General features: G+C 54.4%; 7 protein-coding genes across 7 annotated transcripts; 4 read left to right on the top strand and 3 right to left on the bottom strand.

Annotated features, from left to right (window-relative positions):
* Positions 1–649: 649 nt before the first annotated feature.
* On the top strand, positions 650–2063 carry QC761_406250 (uncharacterized protein; the record flags this gene model as incomplete). Its single annotated transcript, XM_062878900.1, has 2 exons — positions 650–1225; positions 1290–2063. 2 exons carry the CDS (start codon positions 650–652, stop codon positions 2061–2063), a joined length of 1350 nt encoding a protein of 449 aa, XP_062732632.1.
* Positions 2064–3071: 1008 nt separating this feature from the next.
* COQ5 (2-hexaprenyl-6-methoxy-1,4-benzoquinone methyltransferase) lies at positions 3072–4127 on the top strand (the record flags this gene model as incomplete). The annotated part of the gene is made up of 1 exon (XM_062878901.1): positions 3072–4127. One exon carries the CDS (start codon positions 3072–3074, stop codon positions 4125–4127), a length of 1056 nt encoding a protein of 351 aa, XP_062732631.1.
* Positions 4128–4533: 406 nt separating this feature from the next.
* On the bottom strand, positions 4534–8950 carry QC761_406270 (uncharacterized protein). The gene is made up of 6 exons (XM_062878902.1): positions 8330–8950; positions 7970–8203; positions 7433–7559; positions 7099–7255; positions 6921–7032; positions 4534–6864 (listed from the first exon to the last, which is right to left on the bottom strand). Exons 2-6 carry the CDS (start codon positions 8062–8064, stop codon positions 5139–5141), a joined length of 2217 nt encoding a protein of 738 aa, XP_062732630.1. The 5' UTR covers positions 8065–8203; positions 8330–8950; the 3' UTR covers positions 4534–5138.
* A 529-nt stretch (positions 8951–9479) lies between these two features.
* On the bottom strand, positions 9480–13893 carry QC761_406280 (uncharacterized protein). Its single transcript, XM_062878903.1, has 3 exons — positions 13051–13893; positions 10298–12784; positions 9480–10243 (listed from the first exon to the last, which is right to left on the bottom strand). Exons 1-3 carry the CDS (start codon positions 13054–13056, stop codon positions 10028–10030), a joined length of 2709 nt encoding a protein of 902 aa, XP_062732629.1. The 5' UTR covers positions 13057–13893; the 3' UTR covers positions 9480–10027.
* A 1792-nt stretch (positions 13894–15685) lies between these two features.
* Positions 15686–18285, bottom strand: QC761_406290 (uncharacterized protein; the record flags this gene model as incomplete). The annotated part of the gene is made up of 3 exons (XM_062878904.1): positions 17437–18285; positions 17304–17381; positions 15686–17246 (listed from the first exon to the last, which is right to left on the bottom strand). The coding sequence occupies exons 1-3, from the start codon at positions 17481–17483 to the stop codon at positions 15686–15688; spliced, it is 1686 nt and encodes a 561-aa protein (XP_062732628.1). The 5' UTR covers positions 17484–18285.
* Positions 18276–20137, top strand: QC761_406300 (uncharacterized protein). The gene is made up of 2 exons (XM_062878905.1): positions 18276–18672; positions 18778–20137. Exons 1-2 carry the CDS (start codon positions 18604–18606, stop codon positions 19972–19974), a joined length of 1266 nt encoding a protein of 421 aa, XP_062732627.1. The 5' UTR covers positions 18276–18603; the 3' UTR covers positions 19975–20137.
* A 746-nt stretch (positions 20138–20883) lies between these two features.
* NCR1 (niemann-Pick type C-related protein 1) lies at positions 20884–24720 on the top strand (the record flags this gene model as incomplete). Its single annotated transcript, XM_062878906.1, has 1 exon — positions 20884–24720. One exon carries the CDS (start codon positions 20884–20886, stop codon positions 24718–24720), a length of 3837 nt encoding a protein of 1278 aa, XP_062732626.1.
* Position 24721: the final 1 nt, after the last annotated feature.

Genomic DNA, 24721 nt, shown 5'->3' with positions numbered 1-24721 from the left:
TCCTATCAATATCTCAATATCTGAGGAATCCTCCATGGCAATCTTTTGAGTCCCTAGCGGGTACAGCCTCCTTACTGAACGAACAATACAGCGGACCATGGCAACATCCCTAAACAACCTCAAAAGACATCCAGACAATGTTGACTATCAGTCTTAAACATTCACCTCCGAACACGACATGTCAACGACAGCACAACCAAGTTGAGCACAACGCTAGGCAAGTCCGGCCATGCGGAGTACGTTCTGTCGTTGGGGAACGTTGGTTGTGCTTATCGGGACAGTGGTAAACAAGGAATCGACGACCTGTCAAATCAACCATCTCCTTCTCAAGAGTCCTGAGGGCTGAGACTTGAAGTTGTTCACCTCGGTCAAAGATTCATGCCAAGACCAAGACCGGGGCAAGGAACCCCAACCCCAACCCCGCGTTTACCCCTGACAGCCAAGACTTGGGGAAAGCCAGGTGCCGCCGGTTTGCGTCGGCACAAGTGACGTCTGTCCACTCTGCCGGGGGTTCCTCCCCGTCTCACCTCCTCTTGTTACCTCCCGCCGCCAGATTCCAGTGTCAACGGCAGCAATGTGATCTGTTTACTCTTTTTTCCCGAACCTCACCTTCATCAACTCTCTTTTCCCCATCCTAAACCAGCCCAAAATGAAGCGAATCCGCCCCTCCTCCCTCCTCCGACGCCCAGTAAGGGTACCACCAACAACCCTCCAACATGTCCACCGCCGAACAGCTGCCTCCCTCTCCCAACGCCCAGATTCCACCCATCTCAAGTTCCCCGGCGCGCTCACCTCCCCCTTCAGCAACACCATGAAATTCGAGGTCCCCTCCAACTATCCCGCCCTACCAACCTACCGCGCTATCGATCAGCATGGTGTGGTGGTGGACCCCAACTTCGAGCCTGACATGACAGAGGAGGAAGTCATCAAGCACTACAAGGATATGCTGACGGTCAGCATCATGGATCTGATCATGTTTGACGCGCAGCGCCAAGGCCGACTCAGCTTTTATATGGTATCAGCTGGAGAAGAGGCCGTTAGCGTCGCTACCGCTTCGGCGCTGACAAAGGACGACGTGGTCTTCTGCCAGTACAGAGAGCAGGGAGTGTTCAGGCAGAGGGGTTTCGAGCTGAGCGACTTTATGAACCAGTTGTTTGCGAATGTGAAGGATCCCGGGAAGGGGAGGAATATGCCGGTGCATTATGGAAGTAGGGAATTGAATATTGTAGGTTTACTTTTTCCTGAGTGACGATGGATGAGTTCTGATGCTAACCATCGACGGCGAATAGCACACAATCTCCTCCCCACTGGCGACACAACTACCCCAGGCCTCCGGCGCGGCCTACGCGCTCAAGATCCAGAGGATGCAGAACCCCGAGATGCCCCCTCGGGTTGTGGCGGCTTACTTTGGCGAAGGGGCTGCTAGTGAGGGCGACTTCCACGCCGCGCTGAACATTGCCGCGACGAGGTCGTGCCCGGTCATCTTCATCTGCCGCAATAATGGTTATGCCATCTCGACGCCGTCGTTGGAACAATACCGGGGTGATGGCATCGCTAGTCGCGGGTTGGGCTACGGCATTGAGACCATTCGCGTGGATGGCAATGACTTTTGGGCTGTCAGAGAGGCCACCAAGAAGGCAAGAGAGCTTGCGCTGCAGGATGGCGGAAAGCCCGTGTTGATTGAGGCCATGACATACCGGGTCAGTCACCACAGCACTTCGGATGATTCTTTTGCGTACCGAGCCAGAGTGGAGGTCGAGGACTGGAAGAGAAGAGATAACCCCATTGCCCGGTTGCGCAAGTGGATGGAGTCCAAGGGGATCTGGGACGAGCAAAAGGAGAAGGAAGCGAGAGACAGCATCAGGAGGGATGTTCTCAAGGCTTTTGCGGAGGCAGAGAAGCTGAAGAAGCCGGCGATCAAGAACATGTTTGAGGATGTGTATGAGGAGCTGACACCTGATTTGAAGGCGCAGATGAGGGAGTTGAGCGAGCATCTTGATAGATACCCAGAGGAGTATGATTTTGGGGAGTTTGAGGGAGGCAAGGCCAGTTTGGAGCAATAGTGTCGCCAGGAAGCAAAGCCAGCGAAGTGAATTTACTTTGTTTATTGCGGGCCTTGTGGATCTGGCAGACCAAGTGAATGTGTTTTGGTCTTCTTCGACACCCGGAACATGTTGTCGACCATTTTGCCTACCTGTGTCTGTCTTTCTTTGATCAAGCTTCCGATCTTGTCAGCTTTCCTGCTATCCAACGCTTCGACACCCACTCTTGCCATTCCCTCCTCAGATCAGAGTATCGACCACACGGCAGGACAGCTGCAAAAATCGAAGAACACAACCCAAAAGATTAAGGGTCAAAATGACTTCCGGAGCGAGCAAAGTCCTGATCGCAGTCTTGGTCTGCTTCTTCGTCACCATGTTTATCGCCCTGTTTTGTCTCAAGCTGCCCCAGAAGTGGGCTCAGAATATCGCGGAGCATCGGAATGCCAGGGCGATCGAGTTGGCCGAGTCCGGAGCAGCTGCTCGCAGACGGCCAAAGTCGACCATTACCGAGTCCTCAACGTGTACAACCGCTACCAAGGCGACCACCAAGTGCACGACTTACATCTCTTCAAAGCGCACGACTGTTCCTTCCACAGCTCCTTCGACAATAGCTCCTAGCTCCTCGGTCAGTCGAGCCAAGACTGCCGATTCTTACTCGGCGGTTTAATCATGTAAGTTTCTTCCCATGATGATACTCTGCACCCCAGAGTGAAGTGGATGTTGATGTGAGGCGGAGGAACGCCAAGATACGGAACGGTGGGGCCGGCTGGGCGATTCCCCCACAATCCCCACAAGGCTGAAGAACCATGGTGGGGTTGGTTGGTTTTCGCAAGTGGTTTTCACAAGCCACTCGAACCAGCTCCACCAGCCACAATTCTCCGGCCCCGTCCGAAATTTCGCAGCATCTCCGTCCCGAAGTCCGCGACGCCCGCATCCGAGCTGTCTTTCTGTTTGATCTCGAAGCTTACCGTCCACCCTCTCCAGACCTCCTCCCTACGCCCTTCCGGTCAGCCATTCCTATTCGTCACAATGGCCGCCGCTGCCCGACCGGCTCTCAAAAGGGCACTCCCCTCCCTCCGCAGCAGCACATTTCTCCCCCGCCAACAACAACCACAATGTCACCACCATGTACCAACATCACGACGATCTCTGTCCACCACCCCCTCCCACCGTAATGATACCCAACCCACCACCCCCTCAGACGAAGAAACCCACTTCGGCTTTTCCACCGTGACCACCTCCCAAAAACGCGCCCTCGTCGCCTCCGTCTTCACGTCCGTGGCAGACTCGTACGACAAAATGAACGACCTCATGTCCTTCGGCTGGCACCGCATCTGGAAAGACCACTTCGTCTCGACCCTGAACCCGGGCTTCTCCCCCCTTTCTTCCACCTCCCCCACCTCCCCCCAGCACATCTTGGACATCGCCGGCGGCACAGGCGACATCGCCTTCCGCCTCCTCCACCACGCCCACACCGTCAACTCCAACCCCAACGTCAAGGTCACCATCTCAGACATCAACCGCGCCATGCTCTCGGTCGGAAAAGCCCGATCTGCCGCCCTCCCAGCAAGCCAGCAAGCCGCGCTCAGCTTCGTCGAAGCCAACGCCGAAGACTTGCGCAAAACCCGGCCTTTGACCCCCATCCTCTCCCAGACCGAACAGACTTTTTTCGATCCCGCGACCGCCACGTCGGGGTTGGAAGATGATTCGGTTGACTTATACACCGTCGCGTTTGGGATCAGGAACTTTAGCGATATTCCCGCCGCGCTGGCGGAAGCGTACAGGGTGCTCAAGCCGGGGGGGGTGTTTGCCTGTCTTGAGTTCTCCAAGGCGGACAAGCACCCGTTGTTTAACAGTGTGTACAAGGAGTGGAGCTTCCGGGCGATTCCGTTGATTGGGCAGCTGGTGGCGGGGGATAGGGATAGCTACCAGTATCTGGTCGAGAGCATTGAGCGGTTTCCCAGGCAGGAGGAGTTTAGGGATCTGATAAAGGGGGCGGGGTTCAAGGTGAGTGGGGATGGTGGGTGGGAGGATTTGACGGGGGGGGTGGCGGCTATTCATAGGGGAATGAAGCCTAGGGAGTAGGGGGGGGAAGAAAAGGGGGAAAGGGGCTGTATTATATGTATAATAGTGTATATCGATTTGATGTTGGGAGGGGGGGGGGGGGGGGGGGAATACATTTGGTCATTCGGTCGGGATGGGGTAATAGAGAAAAGAGCACCCAGAAGAAAGAATTTGCGTAACTTGGTGTTGTTGGGTTCTGCGGTGAACTCGAAACATCGAAAATGAAGACCGCTGGCATACCAATGTGGGCATTAAACATCAGACACACCTACAGACATGAGCTCAAGGCAATCTGCACAAGCTACGACAGCTCTCTTGTTGACCTCACGGGATATATCTCTTGACAAAGACAAATTTAATTTCGTGTTTTAACCTACCTTACTCACCATCATCATCGCCCACACCACCCCTACACATCATCTCACAACTCACACCACTCATCTCACATGCACATCAACAAACCCTCCCCCCTCTCCCCCCCAAAAAAAACGGACAAACAACTCGATTACCTCCATTTGTCCGTGACCCCATATCTACCTCAAGACAATTACATACAAAAAGAAAAAAAAACATCATCAAATTATTTCTCATAAAGTGAAGAAAAGAAGACTCGAAAAACGCAAATCATTTTCTTTTTCCCATCCACCCATCCCCGTTCTGTGCCAAAGAAACAACTCAAATCAGATCTCAAGCACCATCTCCGTGTATTTCCCTCCCCTTCGTCATCGAAAAGAAAAGCAACAACAAGTCTAAAACCACTCACACTCAGACAAGAGGTCATCGTGGTAATCGCAGCAAAAACAAAACACGCAACGTGGCACATCACACAACACAAAGCACAACACTACTTCTTGAAAAAAAAAAAAAAAAAAAAAAAAGGTTGGTTACAGCAAGCCAAAACTCGCTCCGTAAAATAACACCCACCCCCTTTTCTTCCGCTGTATTTTCCCACCACCCACCACCGAGAGCCATGACACCACCCCCAAATCAAACACCAAGATTACAAAAGTTCGTCTCTTAATCCTCGTACATTTACTGGGCCTCTCCCGCCCCACCGGCCCCCCCCTCCTTCGGGCCGCCCCGGCCACCCCTACCACGACCGCCCCGTTCACCACCTCTACCGCCACGGTTGCCACCACGTCCACGGCCGCGACCAGCACCCTCACTGTCACTGGCACCGCCGCCGGCACTTCTGTAGCCGCTCTGGACGTTTCCAGAATCTCTACCACCACGGCTGCTGCCCCAGTTGCCCGCACCACCACGGAAAGACCCTCGAGCAGCAGGGGCCTGGAAGATCTTGACCAAAGGCTTTGATCTATCTTCTTGACCGGGAGCACGGTTCTTGACATCGTCTGGGAGACGGTTCAGGGCGTCATCGCGATCCTCGGTCGTCTTGAAGTGAGCAACTTTGTTCTGGCCCCACTTCTCAATCCTGACAATCTTGGCCTTGTCCTCCTCGGAAAACAGATCACGAATCTGATCCTCGCTCTGGGCGTTCATGATGAACAAACCGATGGTGTTTTCGGCAGAACTGCGGGGCGCCGATGGCTCACCAGAAGCTCCGTTAGAAGCGGCGGCGGCAGGCTTCTCCTCTTTGGGTGCTGGGGAGGCCGAAGGAACCGGGGTTGGGGTGGCGGGCTTGGTAGGCACGGGGACAGGTGAAGGGACGACGGGCTTCACGGCTGGGACCGCCGGAGCAGCCGAGGGGGCGGGCTGAGAGGGAGCCGCAGGAGGAGGATTGACAGGGCTGTGGCCGGTGGCCGCGGCAGCTGGCTGAGCGCCGGGCTGCTGCTTGGCCCCACGGTGAGAGAAGTTAAATCCCTGAGCGCGCATCTCAGTCCCGATTCTACCATCCTGAATCTCCAGTACGAGCCAGCCGAATGCCGCATCAGCTAGGTTGAAATTCCACATGTTTTTGAATGCGCTTTCGTCGACCTGACCGGCACCAGGAGCGTTGGCAGGAACACCACCGAAGGGGTTGCCACCGGCAGCCATAGTAGGCATCTTTTCCACTACGCTGAGCGCGTTCTTGAGCAACGTCTGCTGGGCGTCGTTCTGCTGAATCGCGGGCTCGACCTCGGCCCTCACGGTATCCCAAACATCGTTGAACGAAGCCTTGGAAGCGGCAAGCTTGCCGCGGTAGTGGTCCAGACTCGGATTGACGCTGAACTCGTTGTACGAACTACCATAGCGGAAATGCAGGCCAGCCGAGATGGAGAAATCTGCCTTGAGAACCACCGAGAGCTGGTTGAGAATGCCTTCGCGGGCGGGCGAGGCGTGTGTGATGAACACGCGAGTCTCGGTAGGGTCATAGACACGGTTGGCCGTGTCTACCAACTCGCCCATCTGCAAAAGTGTGGTCCACATAGTACCCTGGCCGCCAGCGATGGTGGTGCGGCCCTCGCCGTTGTCGAAGAGTTTGTGCATTACCACAGCTCCGCCAAGGCCGAGAAGACGGAGCTTGACGCCCGAGCACTCGAGCAGCATGGACTGAGCCTCATCAATAATGAAGAGATTGGGAACTTTGTACTCCTTGGACCGGAACTTTTCCAGCACGCGGACATCTTCGCACGCGCCCCAGACAGTGTAGACCGGGACATCGAGCTTGAGCTCACCGGTGATGAGCTGAGGGAGTTCGGACAGGGGCAGTTCGGAAGCTTGGAATCGTGACTTGACAGGGCCGGCGCCACCTGCCGCAATCGCCTTCTTGACTGGCTCCGAAATGAGGGGGGAATACTGGGCGACATGCTTTAGGGTCCTAAGCGTGTCAAGGTCAGTATATGTCCAATCAACAAACCACCAAAGGCAACTGACTTATCCGCAATGCGCTCCAAAGATGTTTCGTCGTAGAAGCCAAAGTCACCAGTGTGAATGATAAAGTCGGCACGGGCAGAACGGGCAAGGTCGTTCAGGGACTGGAGGTTGCCTAAAAAGAGCCGTGGTCAGCATGCAACCCCATCTATGCTGGCAGGTTTGCGTTTCCCCGACATACCTCGCACATCAGCGATGCAAAGAATTCTGTTGGGGCCGGTCTGAACAATACGGCCCTGGTTAGGAAGGAGAGGTTGAGCTCCCGGGAGAGGAGCTGGGTGAGGTGGCACGGCGCCGTTTGGCAGGTAGCCGCCCTGACCATACGGACGCGGTTGCTGCTGGAGAGAACAGTCAGCATTCGCAGCAAGAGAAGCACACAATCATGGCAGCCAAGGCAGTCGTTCCAGTAGGAGCTCGACCAAGCGCAAGTCGATGCTCGCAATCGCGATGACGTTGGGTGGGGACCGAGTCGCAGCAGTCATCTCGATCGCAGGAAGAGGAGGAGGGCAGCTCACAGAAGCCATGGCTAGAGCGGAAGCCAGCGAGGGGACGTAAGAGTAGTGAGGGATACCGTCGTCGGGTGCTGGCGGTGTTGGATGGGGTTCCTGCCGTTGCTGGCTGATCAGCAGTCGGAGTCGGAAGCTGAAGGAAAACACAGCGTCGGGCGAATCGCAGCTGGAGCCGGGGTTGGGGAGTGAAGCAGGAGGTCAAATCGACGGGAGCTGGCGCGGCCAGGAATTGGGTATCAAGAAGGGGAGAAGACCTCTGCAGCGACTTGCTGTTGAGTTGTGTTGCGGGAAGGCCGAGTGAGGTGTTGGAAATTTGGTCCAGCTCGCTCTCTCTGTCTGCACTGGCAGCTTCAACAGCCTGCCGCCTGCGCCAGGGGAAGGACCCCGTTTGGTTTGTGTCGCGTCCAATTGGGTACTAGCGCCATTGGGCCTCGGCGGGGTGACAGGGTCGCCAGGGTTGTTGCCAGGGTTGTTGCCAGGGTTGTTGCCAGGATTGACTGACAGCCATCCATCACAGCGTCCATCCATCAAAGTCCAACTTACTTGGAGTGATCCTCTGAAGAGCCCACCAGGGCCATATCCACCGTTACTCGGGTATGTCTTCCATCTTCCATTCTCGCCGTAGCCACCGCGGCCATTGTGTTCCATTCTCGGATGGTCTGCGTAGTTTCGCCCGAGTCCAACGTTGATTCGGAGGAGAGTTTCGGAAGTCGGTGGCGGCGAGGCCTGTCGTTGAGAACCTATGTAAGACTAGCCGATGTATGGGTAAAAAGAATTCTGTAATTGTCAGAGACGTGTTTCTCCCAACTGTGAGAAGTTGGCCGAGCTTTCCGGTCCGGGAAAATCAAAGAAAATGGGAGACAGGAGCCACCTGCCGTCGGACCTAGCTCTTACTCACCTTACCTATCACCCCGTCTCCAATCTCGTGAATCGTGCCTTCTCTTTCTCGGGTCGTCGGTGCTCGGGGAAATCGCGACTTGTCCGCTGGTTGTTGCAACTATATACCTTAGGTACTTGATCTTACACCGTACTCCTAGCCTCCTGGTTATGTACATTAGGGGGAAAACCACACAGATAACTCGAGACATGACATGATGACCGTGCTGGAGAAGAAATCATCCGGTATTATCTTTGCCAGGTGACTCTTGTTTTAAAGGGGTGGGAGGAATTGACTTCCAGTCCCGAGTTCCGGGGGTGAAGGCCCGGGCCGGCTCTAAGCAGGCGTGGACCATTGTGGTGGCCGCTATATGGGGGCATGACGCAACATACCCAGTCAGGGATTTCCGCAGGCCGGAGAGCTCATCGTTACTTCTCATGGTTGTTGAAGAGAAACAGTTTTCGGGTTTGGGATGTCATAGGTTGCGAAACGATCAAGTTGAACCACGAGCGTTCTTGGCATGCCGGGAAAGAGATGACAGCAGGTGCGGTGCTGTTCAACAGTGCAGTGCTCGAAAAGATGGACTTCATCGATCGTGATTCATTTGAGGATATCGGGCATCTTGAGAGCGTCTGCAAGGTTACAGGGACAAAAAGAGAATACGAATGCAGATATGGAGCACTTGTGGGAAGGCAACACGTTAGTTAGGGCTTTGTATGTAGCAGCTCTGCGCCATAGAACAAAATACCCGTACCGGGCATCCACCAGAACCATCGGGAAAGGAATGGGATGCTTGCGGACTCTAGATTGTGGCGTTTCAAAAGACCCGCTGGATGGCTTGAGGGCTGCAGGTTAAAACCCATCTGACATAATTTGTCACCTTGTGAGCAAGATGATAGACTTCCACACCAGGCGGATGACGGAAGGCAGTGTGGGCTAACGGATGGGCCACTGAACCTCAACTGTGGTATCATCAGCCTTGACTGAGACTCCCCAATGCTTTATAAGGTAGCTAGTTAGCCACTTCCACGACGTGATACTCAGTCATCATGACCTCAGTAGCTCAGGTAATCCTCATTTCATAGTTGCTTATATTTCTCTCACAGAGTTATCATATCGTCCACCCCCTCACCCCTCAACACCCTTCCCCCATATACCTCCCTTTCCCTCATCCCAAAATCCCAAAACCCAGGCTATGCTATGCTAGAGCATTCAAACTACCAAACACAGAAGGAAAAACAAAAATAAAGGACACTACCATTGTTCGAAACATACAAATATGATACGAGAAGAGAACTCCCCCCTTCTCTCCCCAGAAAGAAAATAAGCCACCCTTTCCCGAACCACCACCCGAACCTTTCTTCTTTTTGAGACACTGGGAAGGAAAAACATGGAGCTTGAGTGGTGATGATACACATATTCTAACCCTTTCGACCCTCAAGGCGCCAGTATAAAGACAAAACCGCCTACTCATAAAAAGCAGGGCAGCAGCGATAGCAACAGTGTCGAGAAATGTGGCCATTCTTCTTGCCGATATCATTGTGGGGTGGCTTCTGTTGTAAAGGTACCGGTCTGGATACGGCGACATTCCATGGCCGTAGACGTTTATACAGCTGCAAGGAAGACCAGCCGTTGCCCTGGTCCACTCCCCCACCTTGGAGCTTCCTCCTGCTTCTCCTCTTCTTCAGACGTCTCATCGAAGCTTGGCGCCGGTAATGGTGGTCCTACCACATGTCGTTCCTCTCGTTCCCATTGCCATCACCCTGCGCGTAGTAGTAATTCTGGTCGTGCTGATGTGCATGGCCGTTGCCATTGGCGCCGTTTTGCTGGTATTGCTGCTGCTGGCCCCCGTGCTCGTACTCGTATATCTGAGAATCGTCCACATATTGGACGCTGTCATCGCCCTGCTGAATGGGAGAATCACCGTACTGACTACCCGACTGTCGTTTGCTCGTTAGTGAGGTTCTAGCGTGTTGTTAACAAGGGATACATACCCGATGGTACTCAAAGTCAAAGTTCCCATCCTGGGCAGCCTGCTGAGCGGCCATCTGCTGCTCCAACGCCTGTTGCTCCGCTTCGCGACGTTTCCGCTCCTCTTCCTGCCTCTTTTGCTGCGGCGAAATCGGCACGTTAAGCTGCGGGTGCATAGCCTGCACCTTTGCGAGGTACGAATACATAAAGTTGCTGAGCAGAACCTGGCTGTGGAGGGGACGTCGAGGGTTTGCGAGCTTGATATGAGCCATGCGGTAAATGGCACGCTCTTCGATGATGGGGAACCGCGTCCAGTGGTAATCGATGTCGGGACGCAAGATACGTGCCGGTGGCTCTGGACTAAGTGCCCGCTGCTTCTCCTTCTTGTGCGCAGCCTCCTTTTCCGACTTCTTCTTTGAACCTCCGAACAGGCCGCCAAAAAAGCCGTCTCCTCGCTTGCTGTCACTAGACTTGCGCATCGTCTCTTTCCTCTTGTCGTCCTGCGGTAAGCCCTCGATGCTTTCTCGGTCCAACCGGAGGCTCTCGCGGCCCTTGGGGTTGTCGATGGAGTTCTGCAAAACATCAAGACGAGCATTATCATGGCCCTTCTCATTAGCTTTGCTCTTGGCCTTCCTAGCCTGTTCTTCCCTCTCCCGCTCCCGCTCCCTCTCTCTCTCCCTCTCCCTCTCCTCTTCCTTCTCCTTCTCCTTCTTCTTCTTCTCCTTATCACCGCTCTTGAACCACTTCCAACTCGAGGTCGACTTTGTCGATGCTATGCTCTCGGTTTCATCCTTATCTTTGCTCTTCCTATCCGCCTTCTTCTCGACGTTGTCAAATGTGGGGATAAATGTCAAGCTGCTCGTGGTAGAGTTGCTGTTATCAGGTAACGCCTCTGGGTGGCTGATTTTCTCGAGAGGGTTAGCGCTCGAGCTCCCGGCCGATCCAGCAGCCAACTGGGCAGGTTTGCTGGGTGATGGCCGTTTGCTGGAGCGAGCCGGAGGGCCATCAGAAGGAGGCTGATGAGCCTGGTCTTTTTGCGTCTCCTTCTGGGACGTCGATCTCTCCGGTGATGAGCTGGCTTCTTCGACCGGGGGCGTCTCGACAATCTGAGGAATGGCTGGCGCGGTAGCAGTCCGTGCTGCTGCTGAGGCTGCCCTGACCGGTAATGACTCTTTGCGGGGGGGCGACGAGGGAGGCGAGGCGGCTGTCGTTTCACCCTCCTGAGCAGAACCGGCAACAGAGTCCAAGCCATCGCGCGAGAAGTTCTGTTGTCTTCTGACAGTCCGCGTTGGCCTCGAGTAATTCTCCGCGATTGGCTCCGACATGACCCGCGTCAAGGGCTTGCCAATGGATGGGTCCACCGGAGGAAGCGGTGGCGATTCCTCAGAAGACATCTTGCTGGCCACCTGTTTCTCCCCAAGCTTCTTTGCAAACCGCTGACTGCCGCCCTTTCTATAAGTCGTCTTGGTTGACCGCCGAAGCCCCATGCCTGGCGCCACAGGCAGGATTGGACTATCTGCCCCACCATCCTCCCCTCTGGTCTCGTGCGCCAGCTTCTGCACCACGCTTGTTGGGTCGTTGACGAGTTCGTTGAGACTGAGCTCGGGAGTTGAGTAGTCTGGGAGGGAGCCATTTCGTCGAAGCCGTTCGGCACCGTCGGTATAACTGTCTCCGTTTTCAGTATGAGTGTTGACCTGTCTCGACAGCATCGACTTCTTCCGTCTCAGGCTTCCCGAACCACCACCGACTTGTGCCCCATCAACCGAGAGAAACGAGTCTCCCGACCTCCGCTTCATCGTTTGCACCCGATTTTCAAGGAACGTCTTGAAAGCACCGGTGTCGAGTTCGGGGTGTACTCGTGCTGGCACCCATAGCAACCGGCTTGGATCTGCTTCGTCGTCATCGCCGGTGGGGGCTATTGACGGCATGGCCATCAAAGACACGCCAGAAAAGGGCAGGAGATCGGGGTCGTGTGTGTTGGACACATCCATAGACATGCGTCGCAGCGCCTGAAGGTTGCTGAGCTCCTGTGCAATGTCATTGGCATTGTCGATGTTGGTCAGGGGAAATCCAGAGTCGTCGGCCTGGACATCGCGGAGGGAGGGCGTCGGGGACAATGGCGACAGGGGTGATCGAACGCCATCATGCGAGTTACTTCGTTCTGTGGGGATGCGGGACGGAACTGTCTGGGTTTTTCGAAGGGGGTTGCCGTTGGGACTGGCATTACTCGGAGCGGTCACGGTGCTCGTCTGGTCCGAGGTGGTGCGCACCAGTCGTAGTCTGTCGTCGGCCGGGTCGTCCGGCCTGGGCGCCTTGCCCAACTGCTCGCTGGAACTCTTGGACGCGATAAAGCTAAGTGGCCGGTTGTCCTCGGCGCCAGAATCTTCGTCGTCGCCGTACATGGTGCCGATCGCTTCGGTGACGTGATGGCTCGGGTCTGAGATGGATAGTTGACTGGCGTGGCCTCGACGGTTGGCAAAGCTGCTGCCAACATCGCGGAGTCTGGAAGTCTGTTGAATCGTCCGAGGCGATTGTCAGCGATCGCTATTACTAGCCACACATCAGGAACAGCCCCTGGCCCACTGGGGCCCATATTTTTTCCCTTCCATGCGCTTGCACGGCCGTTCGGGTCTCGCGACACGAGGGTTCCCATGCCCAGCACCCAGGAACTCGGCAGCGGTCAGCGGCCGAAGACCCCGAGCCTGACATCCGACATCCCAGCACTCGGCGCCCGGAACCCGGAACGGAAGGTGTTCGGAAGCCTTCTTCTACGCACCATCATCCCGACTAGTATTGGGCCTCTAGGAGGGCCTGATCCCACCCACGAGCTGTGTGTGCTCTTCTTCGCTTCCTTGTACCGATCGACCGCTTGCAGTAGTGCTATCGTCTATCTATCATGGGCGGAGGATGCGGCTGTTGCTCGATGCACTTGAACTCAAAACAACCAAGTCTTTGATGCGGAGAATCCTGGGCGCAACGGCGCTTGGCAACTGAGGCAGATCGTCGGGACGTAAGACAAGAGGGCCGGTGCCTTGAGGAAGCGTTCGAGCTTGGGGGAGAGAATTCGAGGAAGAAAAGGAAGATGTTCGGCCGGTCGGATTTGCGCGTCAGTCAAGCACCTGGGCTGAGTATGTCTCTGGACTCTGGTGGGGAGTAGACAACGGATTCGACCGATCAAGGTTCCATGCGAGAAGGGTTTCGAGACACGGGGATACGCGGGCGTTTCAATGTCTTACAAGGCCTCCGATGACCGTGGAGAGGCTCTTGCGGTGCTGCTGGCGACAGGCAGTCCTCGCTCGGTCTGGAGGTGAAGCAGGTAGCAGAGTCTTGGGAAGGAGAGGGGAACAAATGGCGTAGGCAAAGGCAAATCAAAGGCACAGGCGGGCTGTTCTCCTCTCTTCCCTCAATGGTATGGTAACGAACGAACGGCGGGCAGGCCACTGGCTGGTAAATTGAAAGCGTTGCCCAGGTGCTAGGGGAGGCCGGGGCGATGGTCCAGATCAGGCGTAGATTTCCTTGGCCCACCGCTCTGAGAGCCTGCATTAGCGGCAACCAACAGTGGGTGCTGTCACGTGCAACCACTGTCGACACGCTGAAGCCGTGCATTTTGGCGCCCAAATTTGTCTATTTGGGGGCTTTCACATTCTCACCTCCACATTCCTCTCCCCTCCTCCTGTCAGGACCACCTCTCACAGCTGCAGGGACAATGCCGTCAGCTCCTGTGAGGGTCTTCCCAGCCTGATGGTTCAGGTACGATGCTCTCAGGGCAGTGGGCCCCCCCTTTGTGCGAGCTGAGCCTCAGAGATCGATACATACAACAATGTACAAAAGACCCGGCCAGCCGGATTCATCGTCATATCGAACAGGGGACACAGAAAGACCTTGTATTGTCTGTTCCCCTCTCTCAGCTGAATAGGCAGGTGTCATTCATTTTTTTCCAGAACAGGTGTCCACTCCATTCCATCAACAATCTGTATAAGATAATATACGCATATACGAAGTAAAATCGACCCGAAATGACCGGCTGGATCCGGCCCACGCGCGCAAGAACGGGGTTTCACTGGAGTGGCGCTGACGATGTCATCGGCCAGATCTCCCTGATCCCTGGCCTTTCCAGGCTGTTTTCTGTTCCAACAACGCCAAAGAGAACCAGGACAATCCATCGAGAAAAACGGGCTGAGTCTGCTTGATCGTCACGACTCGCTGGCCTGATGTTTCCAATTCCCCCTCACTCATAAACTTTCTCCAAAAGAACAAATCCTGATACGGAGTATCAACCGGGGAAAAGAAAATCCCCGATTCATCCAACCCTCAATGTGTGCCCCACACTGTTATCGGGTGCGAAGCTTGGTACTTTTTTTTGGAAGCCCAAAGAGAATAAAAAGAAGCCTCCCTGGTTTTGCACCCCCCTCTCCCTCCCTCTCCCCTCCGCTTGTGACTGAAGCCCCATTGACAATGCAATCAATCAGATTCATTTTAAAAAAAGAATCACAAAATGAACCATTCACATCTTGGAAGCGGCGTGCGATGCATGCATGAGATTGTCACTCGGGCGGCCAATAAAGAGAGCGGGCGCTACCCAACCAACCACAGGGACTTGTGTATCCCACTGCCGCCAGCAACGGCCGGTGGCAAGGGGTCACTGTCACCTTTTTCGCCAAAGTGAAGATAAGGGGGTTGTAAAGAGGCTGGCTTTTGCTCCAAAAAGCAGAGTCGTCTTTTGGCTTTGAAACTGCCTCTTACAGCTGTGGACTTCTTCAAAGACTCCTCCAAAGTGGCAACTCATCACTCACGCAACCTAAACCCGACGGTCTCAGACCCGGCAGTTGTTAGGGCCCGTTGCCTTGCCAAAGACACCACGACCTGTTCGTTGCCCTGTTGACTGCTGCAGAGTACGATGCGAAATAACGTTTGATAGCTCCGATCGGACGGAGAAATCCGATCTTTGTCTGTAAACGTGCGTTGACTGTCAGAGCGCAGGCACTTCGGATGTCCTCATGATAGTATGTTCATGCAAAGCCGCGTATGGTTTTGCCTTAAAGTCCCATGTCGCCGGAGCATCACGACCTGACCTGTCGGAATGCAAATCGAGAGACATCTAGAACTTTTCCCGAAGTGACACAAAATCCAGACGCACTCAACATGGCCTAACAGTACAAGGTAGCGTGGGTAGCAATGGATGTACTCTATTTCTACAGCATACCTACCATTTAATACCCCCACAATATCTACTCGCTATACACATTGCTCAACCCCCCACCCCTTCCCAACACATCTCGACATCACAATACCCCCCCTACTCCCCCCTACTCACCCTAACCCCCCTCGCTCTCCCCACAACATCAACCCACCCCCGGCCTCCTCCCCCTACCCTCCCGATTCACCACCCCTCCACCACCCCCCAAACCCCATCAACTCCCTCCGAACACCACTCCCCCGTAGCCATAACCCCCCACCGGTACCTCCCCCCCCTTCCCTTGCACAAACCCAACCGGACAGCTCAAGCTCGGCAACCCACAAAAATTCCCCAACCACACAAACTCCATACTCTGCATCGTCCTATCCCCATCATTCAACCCATACCTCAACTCCCCCGTCCCACCCCTAATCTCCCACCCCTCACACGCCGTCGTCGGAGTGACAATAATCATACCCGGGTGCTGTTCCCACAACCACGCCAAATGCTGCATCAGCAACCTTCGAAGTTTTTGCGCGAGCATGTAATCCGTTGCCGGGGTTGTTCGCCCAAGCGCCAAGAGGATCCTATTGGCGTAGGTGAGGTTTTTATACTCCGGTAACAAAGTAGCCGCGTCTGTTAGGACGGTCATGGCGTGTGCGATTTGCCCTTCTTGTAAAAATGGGATGGTGACGGGAACAGTGGTGTACCCGTGTTTGGACACCAAAGTGCGGATGAGGGTGTTGACTAGGGTTTGGATCGCGGGTGTGGCTTGGGATATCCACGCCTGAGGGATTCCCAACACTTTTGCGTCATCAGGCGTCGGGAGTTGGATTTTCAACGGAGAGGGCAGAGGTGGGAAAGGGGAGGATGAATGCGGGGTTGAAATGACGGAAAACAAAGCGGCGAGGGAGGACATATCCGCTGCGATGGGGCCGAGACAAGCACAGGTGACGCAGTGGTTGGGGCCGGGGCGGAAGGAAAGACGGCCGTGGGTGGGTTTGAGGCCGTAGACACCGCAGAGGGAGGATGGGATGCGGATGGAGCCTCCGCCGTCGGAGCCGAGACCGATGGGGATGAGACCTGCGGCGACGGCGTAGGCTGTGCCGGAGGAGGAGCCGCCGGTGTAGTAATTGGGGTTGTGGGGATTTCGCGGAGTGCCGTAATGGGGGTTGTTGCCTGTGGTGTCGAGGCCGAATTCGTGCATGGAGAGTTTGCCGAGAATCAGAGCACCAGCAGCTTCGATTTGCTGGACACACCAGGAGGTGGTCTTGTTGGTGGAAGAATCGGCGTAGACATTCGGGGAGCCGAGGGTGGTGGAGTAGCCTTCCATGTCGTACTCATCCTTTACGGCTGTGGGAACACCGTCGAGGGGCCCAAGAGACCGGCCTTCTTTGTAGCGAAGAGTCGATTCCCGGGCTGAGGCAAGAACCCGTTCGGTTCGGACTTGGAAAAAGGCGATGGAGTGTTCCGAGGCGTTTTGAATATCTCGGCAGATTAGTGGCAGCAGAGCCTCGGCCACATCGAGAGGGGTGATGGCGCCGGAGAGATACAACTTGCGGTAGTCTTCAACGGAGTAGTACTTTGCTTCCGGATAGAATACGGCAGCATCGGGTTTGGTGTCTTCTTCTGCTGGCCCGTTCTGCAGTGGCTCCTTGTCGACTTCTTCTGGTAATGGTACAATCTGTGGTTCGAACCATGGCTCATACTCCTCAATGTATGGGATAATCTTTCTCAATGAGCCGAATCCGGTGTTGTTCCATATCAGTTCTCTCAGCAATCGGAACCATTCCATACTGCGTTCTGTATCAGTAAGGCGTCCAAAGATTATCAACTGGGCCCGCAACACTCACAGATTTGCAGCTATCATAAGAAACACGCCGCTGATGGCTGGGTTGCTGCCTCTTTCATTTTCGTATGGTACATCGGGACTGTCGTAATGTGGTCAGTTTGCCTGAACTGTCAAGAGTGATATGGCTTACTCACCCCTTCAAGGGCTCCGGATAGTTGAGGAATCGTTGACGTTGGGCCATCACTTTTTATGTCTTGGCATAGGACTTGTCCTAAAAGATGCCCTGGCAAAAGGTGCAAACAAAGTCCAGGTGGGGATAAGCAGCTATTTACAAGTTTTCCTCTCGTGTCCTCGTCCGGCGAATTTCCGGAAACGCGTGGTTGAGAACCTGGAATGGGTGCCGAGGGAGGTGCTGTCAAGCTGGAACAGGAACAGCGTGCCTGTTACCCCTGTCGGGTTATCGGGCGGCGCGGGGCGTCCGATCTTCAGCGACCACGAGTCGGCCGATGACAGCTCATAGTTTCATGTCATTAGTTTTTTCGTCTCTTGGATATATGTGGTGGCAGATGACAAATGTTCATGCTGTAAAGATGCGATGTGTCCAGAGAAACTTGTTGCTGAGAGCGAGGCATGAACCTCTCTGTTTATTCAAGTCGCTTGGACAACGGTATTTGTGGACGTTGTGATGTTAAAACTGGACTGCTGCACAGTGACGCCACAGATAGATCGTCCCAGCGGTTCGTCCCATGGCCTTCGGTTCTGACTTGGCGCATGGCGGGTCATGTGGTTCATATCTTCAGGGCTGAATAAAGGGAAGCTGGTAGCCAGAAGGTATCAGAAAGGGAGCCACGAAGATGACCTCTTTGTTCTCCAGGAGCATTGGTCTACCTGACTTTCAGGTTGGAGAAGCAGCCGTTGGACTGTGGGGATGGCGCGCTGTTGGACATGCTCCGCTCCGTCACATAGCGTTGCGTCCGGGAGACACAAGGCGGTCCCAAAATCTCTAATGGCAGAGAAAAAAGCATGTCCAGTTTAGCTCCATCATTAAGAAGCTATTTTGACCAGTTCAATTGTCTACATGATATCATATTAATACGTTGCTCATAAAAGGCTTCTCTTCTTCATCATGGATGCTCATCAACCCTGGTCTGTGCGCTGTTACACAGGGTTGGGCTGGAACTGATAAGATAAGGATTCCGTTTGTCGTCGACAACACCCACAAACCCCACAGCCTTCAATCACAGCTCCGTTCCACTCCACTGCAACATGTTGTTGTTTTTTTGGCAACGGGCAGCGCTATATAGCGGTTGAGTGTAAAGCTTATTTTGTTTCTTATTTGAACCTAGACACATTGTTCCGTGATGGGGGGAAATGGCCCGCTCGACGCGGGCACACAAACATGCGCCGAGCGGAACCGCAAACAGCTGATTGTAAGTGCTTCTTCATTTCGTCTCTCCAATGCCATGTCTCACCGAGACACAACTCACCGGTGTTAATATAAATGCAAAAAAACTTACCCTTCTGTTTGTTATTAGGATGACTTTGGTTCAGTGTTGGAAGAATCCCTGATTATCCTTCTGACTCAGGACTATGACATTGAGAAAGACTATGATGAGATCACGAGAGTCCTGAGAGGACTGGCGGAGAGCGCAACCGCGGAAGCGGCCACCGGATTTGATCCATCAGGCCTCGGATTCAGTGTGCCGGACCTGGATGAGCCTCGTCTTGACGATGCGACAACGACAAGCGACAATCGCATCTCAGATGGTTCAGGCGGTGACTACACTGGCACATCGCCTTCTGACTTTTCATCTGACTCTCTTGAGAACCAGATCCTCGTCGACCCGGCAACTTTCACCGAGGACCACAAGATCGCAGAGCTTCGAGGGATCTTCATTGACCGGTTTACCGAGCACACTCTTAGGCGCATTCTCGGGGAGAATGGTGGCGACTTGAACCGTACATTTGACGATTTGCTCAACCGACAGTTTCTCGAGGACTCGGGCGATATCACGAAAGGCATCGATGCATTCTTTGTGGGCGACAATGTACAGTACCCTCCCAAAGGAAAAGGCAAACGTCGGAAAGGATTACCAAAGAAGAATGTGTTGGCAGTAAACTACAAAGCAACGTCGGCAGCAACCGACGGCGAAGAGCTTCACGGCGCAAGAGACTTCATTCAGCCATCCTCAGGCCGGGCAACACCAAAGCGCATACAACCATATTCATTACCGGCCATCAATACCAGCTCATCACCAGCATCGAAGAAGACTGCGGCAATTCTATCACCTACACCTCAATTGGACTTCGGAACCTCTCACCTGCATTCAGCAGCCTCGCTTCGGCGCCAAGGACCTCTTGCAAGGCAAGGCGCGGTGGTGTATGTGGAACGAGCGCGGGAACAGGCCAGTGTAGCGTTCAGACAAGCTTCGGAATACGCAGATGAACGTGCTCGACAGCAAAGCACAGCCATCATGGTTGATCTTCACGGGGTTCACGTTCTGGACGGTGTTCGCATCGCGAGGGAGCATGTCTGGAGGTGGTGGAACAATCTCGGAGAAAACCGGGCAGCAGAAGCAAGAGATCCGGGCTTTACTGTGGTCACTGGTCTTGGGAGGCACTCTGCCGGCGGGGTTTCACGCTTGCGCCAGGCTGTTGGAGCCATGCTGAAGAATGACGGATGGAGGGTTGAGACCTTGACAGGCTCATTCCATATTAGGGGAAGGGTATGATTGTTGGATTGTTACGGCGCTGTGTCGGGATATGTGTGCATACTGGTTTGTCTGGTTGATAATATGGGAGCGGCGTTTGTTGGGATATACGGTCATGATGAGATGAACGGGCATTGTCTGGGTAGTATAGCGAGGGAACTTTTTGGAGGAGTGAGCTGACAATGTTGGTATTCTGGACAGTGTTTTGATGGCATGAGCGTCATGTAATTAGAGATACCATCATCAACGTTTGAAATGCAGTGTGCGAACAGACCATTTGGTCGGGCAGATGGCCCAACGACTACAGACGAAACCCTCCATGAGGCCATGATGGTAGGTTGGTTTCAAGTCACAAGCATGGGCTAGCGGACATTTTCACTTTGTGCTCCTTTACCACAGCCCGGAAAAATGCGTTTATAATCACACAAAGATATCTCAAGGCTGTCGACAGTACAAACACCAGAGAGATGGTTCTTGTATATCGTCAACTGATATAGATGAATGTCTACTAATTACAGAGTAACAGATGACTGACTGCAGACAAGCCGTCTTGGCATCGCTCCAGCCACCCCATCACAGATCGATCCTCAGGCACAGACTTCCCAATACGGTTTGGTGGCTTCCCCAGAACAACGCAGCCAATCGACGTCGGCCATTCTGCGACGCATGACGGCATTGGATGCCAACGCAGCGAGGCACCAGCTGCATCCGCCGCTCCTTCCTCTCGGCCATCCCCAACTCCCCCAACATTCAACACAACACCCGATTCTTCATCATCACCGCTCGCTTTTCCCTGAGCAGTTTCACGACTGCTTTTGGGATTTGTGATACTTTGCAATACAGAGCACGAAATCTCGATATCCCCACCGTTTGTTGACGGCTTTATCAGCCCCTCTGTCAGCCCGCCGCCGAGCGGCCTTATCGCGCACGATGACGAAGCTATCGCAGCTGTTCGCATCGGGCGGACTCTTACTCGCTGCACTCAGCACGGCCGTCGATGCTGGCTACACCCCGAAACACGAAGCCGGTCGCTGCGCAATTCGCGGACATTGTGGTTCCAAGAGCTTCTTTGGCTCTCAACTACCTTGCCTCGACAACGGCCTTGCCGAGCAGCCTGACGATAAGCTGCGCAAACAGCTGGTAGACTTTTGCGGTCCAAAATGGAGCGAGGGCCCAGTATGTTGCGATGCCGAGCAGGTCGACGCTCTCAAGTCAAATCTCCAGACCGCCAACCAGATCATTTCGTCGTGCCCGGCATGCAAGGACAACTTCTTCAACATGTTCTGCACCTTTACCTGCTCCCCCGACCAGTCGTTGTTCATCAATGTGACGAAAACAATGGAAAAGGGAGGAAAGACGCTGGTGACAGAACTGGATCAGTTAATATCCAAGGAGTACGGGACAGGTTTCTACGAAAGTTGTAAGGATGTCAAATTCGGTCCAACCAACTCGAGGGCGATGGACTTGATTGGAGGCGGTGCCAAAGACTACACACAACTGCTCAAGTTCCTTGGGCAAGAGAGACTGGGCGGTTCGCCATTCCAGATCAATTTCCCAGTCGACTACCCTGAACGTGATATGAAGCCACGGCCGATGGTACCGAAAAAGTGCAATGACGAGGATCCAAACTTCCGCTGCGCCTGTATCGATTGCCCTGCGGTTTGCCCCGAGCTTCCAGATGTCGAAGAAGCGGGATCATGCTACGTCGGTGCTCTGCCATGCTTGTCGTTTGCGTCTATTTTTACCTACACCGCTCTGCTCTTCTTGGCAGCTGTTCTGGTGGTTGGAAATGTTGCTTGGAGAAAGCATGCTAAGCGCAGGAGCGAAAGGCTTAGGTTATTGACAGATGCTGCGCCGAGTGATGATGAGGATGAAGGAGATTTGACACAAAACCCCGCCATGCTCGATCGCCCGCAAAAGACATACATCATCAATACCTGGTGCGATGCCGCCTTCAGCAGACTAGGACACGCCGCGGCTAGGTTCCCGGCGATTACCATCCTCACCAGTGTTATTGTCGTCATGATTCTCAGTGCGGGCTGGTTAAAGTTCGATATTGAACAAGACCCAGCTCGTCTGTGGGTGAGCCCAACTTCTGCTGCAGCTCAGGAGAAGGCCTTCTTCGACACTCAGTTTGGTCCTTTTTACCGGGCTGAGAAGGTCTTCCTCGTCAACGACACCAACCCCGAAGGACCTGGCCCAGTTCTCAGTTACGAGACGCTGCTCTGGTGGATGGAGGTAGAGGAGAGCGTCAGGAAGCTCAAGGGACCGCAGTTTGACAGCTCTTTCCAGAACCTGTGCCTCAAGCCTACTGGCAGCGCTTGTGTGGTTCAGTCTGTGGCTGCATACTTCCAGAACGATCCAAGTCAGGTCAGTCCAGACGGCTGGAAAAAGACTCTGCGGCAGTGTGCTCAGTCGCCTGTCGAATGCCGCCCCGAGTATGGCCAGCCTCTCGAGCCTTCCATGATTTTGGGCGGTTACCCAAAGGGCTCCGAGGACCCGACAGAGGCGACTGCCATGACGGTCACATGGGTGCTCAACAATCATGCCGAAGGATCTTTTGACGCCGAGCTCGCTATGGACTGGGAAGAGGCACTCAAACAGCGTCTGTTGTTGCTTCAAGAGGAGGCCAAGGAGCGTGGCCTTCGCCTCTCTTTCTCTACTGAGATCAGCCTGGAACAGGAGCTCAACAAGTCTACCAACACCGACGCCAAGATCATTGTCATCAGCTACATTGCCATGTTTCTCTATGCATCCGTTGCCCTCGGCTCGACAACCTTATCCTTTAGGGAGTTTATCAATAACCCCTCGTTGGCATTGGTGGAGTCCAAGTTCACTCTCGGTGTGGTCGGTATCCTCATCGTCCTGATGTCCATCACTGCGTCCATTGGTCTCTTTTCCTGGGCAGGGCTCAAGGCCACACTGATTATTGTTGATGTCATCCCCTTCATTGTGCTCGCCGTTGGTGTCGACAACATCTTTCTGATCGTTCACGAATTTGAGCGCGTCAACTTGAGCCACCCAGACGACATGGTCGAGCAGCGGGTGTCGCGGGCACTTGGGCGGATGGGCCCCTCGATTCTCTTTTCTGCCATCACCGAGACTATCTGCTTCGCTTTGGGCGCCTTCGTTGGCATGCCTGCCGTTCGGAACTTTGCCATTTACGCTGCCGGCGCCGTTTTCATCAACGCCATCCTCCAAGTCACCATGTTTATTTCGGTTCTGACGCTCAACCAGATTCGGGCTGAAGATTCTCGTGCCGATTGCTTCCCGTGCATTCAAGTCAAGTCTGCTCGAATTCATCTGAGCGGCAACAATGGGAGTCCTGGAGCCAGGTATTACGAGTCGCCGCCAGAAAGCTTCCTGCAGCAGTTTATCAGGAAGACCTATGCACCCAGGCTGTTGGGTAAAAAGACCAAGGCCGCTGTCGTTGCCATCTTTCTTGGCATATTCGCTGCTGGTGTTGCCCTGCTCCCCGAAGTTGAGCTTGGGCTAGACCAGCGTGTGGCAATCCCCGATGACTCGTATCTTATCCCATACTTCAATGATCTCTATGCCTACATGGAAGCTGGGCCTCCTGTTTACTTTGTCACTCGAGAGTTCAACGGCACCAAGCGGTCTGAGCAGCAGAAGATTTGTGCTCGCTACACGACTTGCGAGCAACTGTCCTTGACCAACATCCTTGAGCAAGAGCGGAAGCGCGCCGAGGTCTCCTATGTTTCTACTCCCACTGCCAGCTGGATTGACGACTTCTTCCAGTGGTTGAACCCTGACAATGAAGCTTGCTGTGTCGACCGCCGGAAGCCCTGCTTTGCCAAGCGCAACCCTGCCTGGAACATCACCCTCTCTGGCATGCCCGAGGGCGAGGAGTTTACTTATTATCTCAAGAGATTTCTCAGCGCGCCCACCGACGAGGACTGCCCTCTCGGTGGACAAGCTTCCTACGGATCGGCCGTGGTGGTTGACTCGGCACGCAACACCATCCCAGCCAGTCACTTCCGCACCAGCCATCGCCCCCTCCGCAGCCAAGAAGACTTCATCAAAGCCATGGCCTCTGCCCGCCGCATCGCCTCCGACATCAGCGAGAGCACGGGCCTTGATGTCTTCCCCTATAGTCTCTTTTACATCTTCTTTGACCAATACGCCAGCATCGTCGGTCTCACCACTGCCCTGCTCGGTTCCGCCGTCGGCATCGTTTTCATCGTCTCCAGCATCCTCCTCGGCTCCGTCCTCACTGCCGCGGTGGTAACCCTGACAGTCATCATGGCCATCGTCGACATCATCGGCGCCATGGCTGTAATGGGCGTGTCCCTCAATGCAGTCTCCCTCGTCAATCTCATCATCTGCGTCGGCATAGCCGTTGAGTTTTGCGCCCACATCGCAAGGGCGTTCATGTTCCCCTCCCGAAGATACATGGAGCGTGCCAAGAACAGGTTCCGTGGTCGGGATGCGCGGGCGTGGACGGCGTTGGCGAATGTGGGGGGGAGTGTCTTTTCCGGGATCACGGTGACCAAGATTTTGGGGGTGACGGTGCTGGCTTTTACGAGGAGCAAGATTTTTGAGATTTATTACTTTAGGGTCTGGGTTGCGCTGGTTATTTTTGCGGCGAGCCATGCGCTGGTTTTCTTGCCGGTGGCGTTGAGCTTGGGCGGGGGGGAGGGGTGGGTTGATCCGGAGAGTGAGGGGGGGTTGGAGGCTGATTTGACTAGTCGGAGGTATAGGGCTTTGATGCCGGAGGAGGAGTCGGATTCGGATGCTGATGCTTGAG

Source organism: Podospora bellae-mahoneyi, chromosome 4, assembly GCF_035222275.1.
Source record: "Podospora bellae-mahoneyi strain CBS 112042 chromosome 4, whole genome shotgun sequence".
In the NCBI taxonomy this organism is placed as follows: Eukaryota; Fungi; Ascomycota; class Sordariomycetes; order Sordariales; family Podosporaceae; genus Podospora; species Podospora bellae-mahoneyi.
The sequence above is the reverse complement of the archived record's forward strand: the minus strand, read 5'-3'. Positions and strand labels throughout refer to the sequence as shown.

Excerpts from the sequence above, each read along its gene's own strand:
- QC761_406300 (XM_062878905.1), top strand. The coding sequence starts at position 18,604 with ATGGGGGGAAATGGCCCGCTCGACGCGGGCACACAAACATGCGCCGAG. Across the intron at positions 18,673-18,777 it reads GGAACCGCAAACAGCTGATT|GATGACTTTGGTTCAGTGTT; the intron begins GTAAGTGCTTCT and ends GTTTGTTATTAG.
- QC761_406270 (XM_062878902.1), bottom strand. The coding sequence starts at position 8,064 with ATGGCCGCGGTGGCTACGGCGAGAATGGAAGATGGAAGACATACCCGA. Across the intron at positions 7,256-7,432 it reads CCGCTCTAGCCATGGCTTCT|CAGCAACCGCGTCCGTATGG; the intron begins GTGAGCTGCCCT and ends TGTTCTCTCCAG. Across the intron at positions 7,033-7,098 it reads TTGCATCGCTGATGTGCGAG|GCAACCTCCAGTCCCTGAAC; the intron begins GTATGTCGGGGA and ends GGCTCTTTTTAG.
- QC761_406280 (XM_062878903.1), bottom strand. Across the intron at positions 10,244-10,297 it reads TTGACTTTGAGTACCATCGG|TCGGGTAGTCAGTACGGTGA; the intron begins GTATGTATCCCT and ends AGCAAACGACAG.